Here is a 6,223-nt window from a genome sequence, read left to right as displayed (position 1 = left end):
CCCGCGCCCCGAGATACCTGGCGGGAACTGACCCCGGGCGCTGTGAGATAGCGACGGGCACGTTTGTGTCTCCCAGGGAAGGGGCGGAGTCTTCCCCGGACCCGCCCCTTCCCGGAGCAGAGTGTCGTAACCTATTGACCCAGGCAGGGGGCGGGCTGCGCGGCCGGTCGGGGCGTAGGAAGCAGTGACGCAAGATCGCTATTGGTTCCCGCGGAGGGTGGGCGGGGCCTCCGTCGCCAGGGGGCGTGCCGCAGGGAGGTGTTGCCGGGGACTGAGTGGAAAGGGGCGTGGCCGCCCGCAGACAGCCGTTGGCGGCGCGGCCCCGCCCCAGATGTCGCGCGTCGCAGTCTGGGCGGCGGCGATTGGTCGGAACCGCGTGGGGGGGCGGGGCGGAAGGTTCTGGAGGGGGCTGGCGGGCTCTGGAAGCTTCCGCCGGACGGGTATATAGAGTCCGGGACGGGGCGGCGGCGGAGCCGGGGGACGGCGACAGCTGGGCGGCGGGCCGCAGGCGGGGGCAATGGGCAAGGACTATTACCAGATCTTGGGCCTGGCCCGCGGTGCGTCGGACGAGGAGATCAAGAGGGCTTACCGCCGCCAGGCGCTGCGTTACCACCCGGACAAGAACAAGGAGCCCGGCGCCGAGGAGAAGTTCAAGGAGATCGCCGAGGCCTACGACGTGCTCAGCGACCCGCGCAAGCGCGAGATCTTCGACCGCTACGGGGAGGAAGGTGCGTGCGCGCGCGCGGCTGGGGGCGCGCCCCCGCCGTTTGACAGGCGGAGAAACCGAGGCACAGCGGCCCCGCTGCGGCATCCCCGGGGGGCGCTCCGGGCCCGAGGGCGTGCAGCCCCCGCCCTCTGGCCACACGGGCCTCCGCCCTCGCATTGGCGGCCGCCCGATGGGAGGAGGAGCTCTGGCCGCGCTGCTCGTCCAGAAGCTTCTAGTATGTCTAGGGCTGCCCCTCCCTGGGCGCCTCCCTCCACCCACGGCCCCGATCGGTCCGCGGGGCGCGGGTGCAGAAGGAGAGGGTTCGGAGGGCTAGCTTGGCTGATGGCCCCGCGCGCCCTGGGCTCACCTGGGCGAGGTGGGAGGCTCTGTCGCCCTGGGGAGCAGGGCGGGGGGCCTCTGGCTGAGCGCCGGGCACAGGCTGCGTGTAGTGAGTCTGCAAATGAGAGTGCCAATTAGCCGAGCGACCTTCGGGGCCTCTCTGAGGGTGGAGTGAGGTAATCCCTGCAAAGTGCTTACCTAGCCGCGTGCCAGGCACTAGTCACCTTTCAAGGTGCAGGGAGCAGTGGGGCTGCCTCTGCCCAGCCTCCCTGGGGTAGTCCTTGTTGTCTAGCTCCCCGTTAATGTCTCAGGCTGGCTTCTGGGCTTGGTCTTCAGAAAGAAGTGGTTTTTTTATGAGTGGTGACAGTTAGTGCAAGGGTGTGAGAATTTGAAAGTCTCCGTTTACAGTTTCCCCTTTATTTCTGTTCTCCCACGTCTCTATGCTTACAATATTTATGAGTAAAAATTTAGTGAAAATTGTTCCTGGGTTATGCTTTTTTCATCGGATATGTAGTGAATTCTTTGTACCTCTGTAACACCGCGGGAAGGATGGGTTACTCGGATGTGAGAACCTGGGTGACCCCAAGAGGTGGCCATTTCAGAGCTTGAGCCCTTCACTGTCATGCCACAATGAACTACCTATCTTGGAGAGTAGGGTTTCTGTGCTGCTGCAAGTGGGAGGTAAAAGCTCGGGGTTCATCCTTGCTCTTCCCTGACAGGCTAAGAAAATTCCTGCCGGGATGGCTCCTAAGCTTTTTTTCCGTTAAGGAAAGCTCCAGGAGAGCTAAGCTCCTAGTCAGTCATCTGATTTTTTCTGCTTTTGCTTTTCAGGCTTGAAGGGCAGTGGCCCCAGTGGCGGGAGCAGCGGCGGTGCTAATGGTACCTCTTTCAGCTACACATTTCATGGAGACCCTCATGCCATGTTTGCTGAGCTCTTCGGTGGCCGAAATCCTTTTGACACGTTTTTTGGGCAGCGCAACGGCGAGGAAGGCATGGACATCGATGACCCGTTCTCTGGCTTCCCCATGGGCATGGGTGGCTTCACCAACATGAACTTTGGCCGCTCCCGCCCTGCCCAAGAGCCCACCCGAAAAAAGCAAGATCCCCCCGTCACCCATGACCTTAGGGTCTCCCTTGAAGAGATCTATAGCGGCTGTACCAAGAAGATGAAAATTTCTCATAAGCGGTTGAACCCCGATGGAAAAAGCATTCGCAACGAAGACAAAATCTTGACCATTGAAGTGAAGCGGGGTTGGAAAGAAGGGACCAAAATCACCTTCCCCAAGGAAGGAGACCAGACCTCCAATAACATTCCAGCTGACATAGTCTTTGTTTTAAAGGACAAGCCACACAATATCTTTAAGAGAGATGGCTCTGATGTCATTTACCCAGCCAGGATCACTCTTCGGGAGGTAAGGCACTAGACTGGGCAACCTCTGTGGAGGGAGAAGGCTTATTGACACAGTTCAGTATTTGCTTGACAGATATTTCTGCGCACTTGGGTGCTTGTCAAGGGCTCGGTTTTTTCTGGTGATCTGGGTAGATCTGGGGGCAGGGTCTTAGCTGCAAGGCCTGATGGTGTTACCCTACATTAAATGGTCTCTGGGCAGTATTTGAGCTTCCTAAGCTGCTCTCTATCTAATGCTGTCCCTTTGCTTTCCAAGGCTCTGTGTGGCTGTACAGTGAATGTCCCCACTCTGGACGGCAGGAGCATACCCGTTGTGTTCAAAGATGTCATCAGGCCTGGCATGCGGCGAAAAGTTCCTGGAGAAGGCCTCCCTCTCCCCAAAACGCCCGAGAAACGTGGGGACCTCATTATTGAGTTTGAAGTGATCTTCCCCGAAAGGATTCCCCAGACGTCAAGAACCGTTCTTGAGCAGGTTCTTCCGATATAGTCACCTGTGTTTCCCCCAAGGACTGACTAGGGACCTTTCCAGAGCTCAAGGATTTCTGGACCGTTCCACCAGCTGTGGACCCGCGAGAGGGTGGGAGGGCCCAGGGAGGGCTTTCGTACTGCTGAATGTTTTCCAGAGAATATATTACAATCTTTCAAAGTCGTGCACTAGACTTAAGTGGTTTTTCCAGCGATAGGGCAGCAGGTGGTGGGGACAGCAGGAAAAGGCAGTCCAGTCTGCCCTGCTGGGTCCTGCAGCCCTCCAGGATGGGCCCACACCCTCCTCCTCCAGGCCCTGCCCAGGGGGAGAGGCAGACCCCCAGCTAGACTTGATCCCTCTGTAGTTCCTTTGCTTGCAGGTGTTAGGTGGTATGGACCTGCCTTCTTGGTTAGCAGACCCTGTACATTCCATGGTTTCTGTTGTGTGATCAGTTCGTGTTTTATTCTGTGTTTGTCTCCCACATCTTGCTCTTCCCCTGAAGAATCCCGTCTTCTCTTTTGCCATCTCAAATTGAGAACCGAGACTGTTTTTGCCAAACTGCCTGGCTGGCTCCCACAAGCAATACCTCTCTCATTCCAGCAGGACCAAGGGAGCCGGCCTCCAGTGAGTGAGTAACTTGTGCAGCTGCCTCTCCCTCAGGGGTCAGCGGCCCTGGCCGGAGCAGGGGGCCCTCTCAACCCCTGGCTCCGAGGCTGAGTGCGCTCACCTTCCTTTTCTGTAAGGCAATCTTTTGGCACACCTGGGATTTACCAGTGGCCCAGGTAATTTTTTGTTTAACGGACTCTGGACTCTCTCAAAAGGAGCTGATCCTTTTGAATTTTGCACAGCCCTAGATATAATCCCTTTTGATAAAAGGGTCTTTGCTTCTGATTACAGGAGCACTGCGGAACGTCTGTAAATATGTTTTTATAATTTCGTGTAAAGTTGGTGTGCACTCAAATGAAAGCAGTCCACGGCAGCTGCTGCTCTCTGTATAGGGCCATGATGGAATTCAGAAAGAACCTGGCGGGGGGTGGGGGTGGAGAGTGGGGAATGTTGGAACAAGTGTCTGTTCCTTGTAGGCCAGTCTGGTGCTCAGACCTTTAGACTCATTGTAAGTTGCCACTGCCAACATAAGACCAAAGCGTGTGACTTGTCAATGTGCAGCGTGACAACATTAAAGACTGATGCTAAACCTCAGGGGAGCAGTCCTGCGACTCTGTTTGAGGGCTCTGCTGATGGGCTGGGGTGGGGTCTGGGCAACCTTGCAAAGGCAGCCAGGCTGGGTGGAGGGAGGGGCGGGCAGAAGTCAGGAATCCCCTGCAAGGAGGAGAGAAGTTGCCCTCCCTGAGCTAAATGTGGGGTGGACAACAACAGCCCACTGTACTCTGGATCCAGGCATCCGAAGAGGCCAGTGGATTCAGAACTTGTGTTTTGGTGAAGGTTGGGGCCAAAGTTAAATAGGTCCACTCCCAGTTTTCCAAGGTCTAGTTGCTGGGGCCAAGGAGAGGTGTATGCTCTAGCCTCTTAATCTCCCCCGCCTCCTTTCTTGCTAGAACAGGCTGTTGTCAGGCAGGCCCTGGCCAAACCAGACTAGGATTCCAGCCCAGGGCCGGCCCCGCCTTGGTGAAGACTTATTTCCTGCCCTCCCTTTATTTGCAGGCCACTGAAACTGCTTTTAGTTTGTGACTTTTTTTAAGGGACTGGTTTTATTTTAAGGTATGTAATTATAGAGACCAAAAACAATGTATTGCTATTTTGCTACAAAACGTCTTGATGTAAAAACTTAACACCATGTTTAACGCTAGGAGTGGCTTTCCCTTCCCACTGAAACAATTTAACCACTGAAAACAGTGTAAGGGCAGTGTTGTCCAAGACAGCTTCCTTCAGCCACGAGAGTGTTCTATATCTTTTTAAAACAAATTCTTTGAGATTCAATAGAACAGAGTTAAGGTGTTGGGTAGCTCCAGGCACATTTCAAGTGCTCAGCACCCGCATGTGGCTAGCAGTGACTTGGATAGCACAGATCTCAGAGGGCCTTTCAGCCAAACCTAAGACATGGGTTTCTTAGAAGAGCAGTTGCATCAAGCCCAGAGAGGCCATCCTATTTGGGAGGTGACCCCTGGAATATCAGAGTCAAAAAGGACCTTATTGCTAGATTTGTTTACTGAACTACTTCAGGGATGAAGATGACATTTGCTGCAGAATTGGCCCTGGCCTCGGTTGCGGTCACAGATCCCTGGGGCTGCCGTCCCCCTGCCCCAGTCCCCCTCATCACTTAGCAGGTCCCTGTGAACTTCATATTCATGGGCCACCGGCACAAACATGCACAAAACCTCAGTGTGTCACGGTCACGGTTCTGGTAACGGAGAAGTAACCTACCCAGGACAGTGGGTGGGGCAGTGTGACTCTAGGAAAAAGTTCATGGTGAAAAAGACACAAAGGATCCTAGTGGATGGAAAGCATGCCCCTCAGATACACAGCTTTTGCCCATGCTGGACCCGGTTGTGTGTGTCAGGTGTTTAGTTCATCTGCAAGCAGACCTCTCCCCCCTCACTTCCTTAGCTTCCATTTAATGAATTTATTTTCCCACACCACGTGTCTGAGCACATTTCAGAGTTCCTTCCACGTTGGTGCATGTGGAGCTGCTTCTTTTTTAGACCCACCTCATCTTTACCCATTGCACCAGGAGTGTCACATTTGATTCAAACTGTATAAAACTCAAAATTCACACTCTGCCTGTGGTGAAAAGTTGAGCACCCCCACGCCTCAGGACCACTGTAGACAAGCCACAGCGTTAGAAATTTTTTCCTTTTTTTAAAAAATGTTTCTTGTGCATCCTCCAAGAGAGTGTCTGCTTATATAAGTATAAGCGTAATTTCTAAATTTTCAATTTTTGGCTATGTAATTGCAGTACTAAATTTGCAAGGGCACATAGAGTTAAAAATTCTCCCTCCCACCCAGCTTTTGAGTCCACCCCCAGTGAATGTTCCCAGTTTCTCCTGTGTCTTTCCATCTGAGATGCTACACGAATACATTTTTCTTTTTTTACACAAGTGGTACATACTGTACGCTATGCTTCTTGTTTCCCCCTCGCATGTCATAGAAATAGCTTCTTCACTTCTGTTTTTCCACGCATTGATTCTCCCAGGCCTGCCCAGGTGGGTGTGAAGATCTAGATCCATGTTTGGTGGCCCCTGCTTCTCATCTGCCGTTGCTCCTGCTTCTAGGTTTGAATCTCAGCTCAACCACTTTCTAGCTGTGTGACCTTGAGCAAGTGACTAAACCTCTGTGTGCCTCAGTT

General features: G+C 53.8%; 1 protein-coding gene across 1 annotated transcript; it reads left to right on the top strand.

Annotated features, from left to right (window-relative positions):
* Positions 1-393: 393 nt before the first annotated feature.
* DNAJB1 (DnaJ heat shock protein family (Hsp40) member B1) lies at positions 394-3,104 on the top strand. The gene is made up of 3 exons (XM_057709686.1): positions 394-728; positions 1,877-2,457; positions 2,710-3,104. The coding sequence occupies exons 1-3, from the start codon at positions 518-520 to the stop codon at positions 2,938-2,940; spliced, it is 1,023 nt and encodes a 340-aa protein (XP_057565669.1). The 5' UTR covers positions 394-517; the 3' UTR covers positions 2,941-3,104.
* Positions 3,105-6,223: the final 3,119 nt, after the last annotated feature.

This window comes from Hippopotamus amphibius, chromosome 15, assembly GCF_030028045.1.
Source record: "Hippopotamus amphibius kiboko isolate mHipAmp2 chromosome 15, mHipAmp2.hap2, whole genome shotgun sequence".
NCBI classification, from domain to species: Eukaryota; Metazoa; Chordata; class Mammalia; order Artiodactyla; family Hippopotamidae; genus Hippopotamus; species Hippopotamus amphibius.
This window is presented reverse-complemented; position numbering and strand designations above follow the sequence as displayed.

Bases quoted from the DNA above. Each gene is read 5' to 3' on its own strand.
- DNAJB1 (XM_057709686.1), top strand. From the start codon at position 518: ATGGGCAAGGACTATTACCAGATCTTGGGCCTGGCCCGCGGTGCGTCG. The intron at 729-1,876 runs GTGCGTGCGCGC...TTTGCTTTTCAG, and splicing joins CGACCGCTACGGGGAGGAAG to GCTTGAAGGGCAGTGGCCCC. The intron at 2,458-2,709 runs GTAAGGCACTAG...TTGCTTTCCAAG, and splicing joins CCAGGATCACTCTTCGGGAG to GCTCTGTGTGGCTGTACAGT.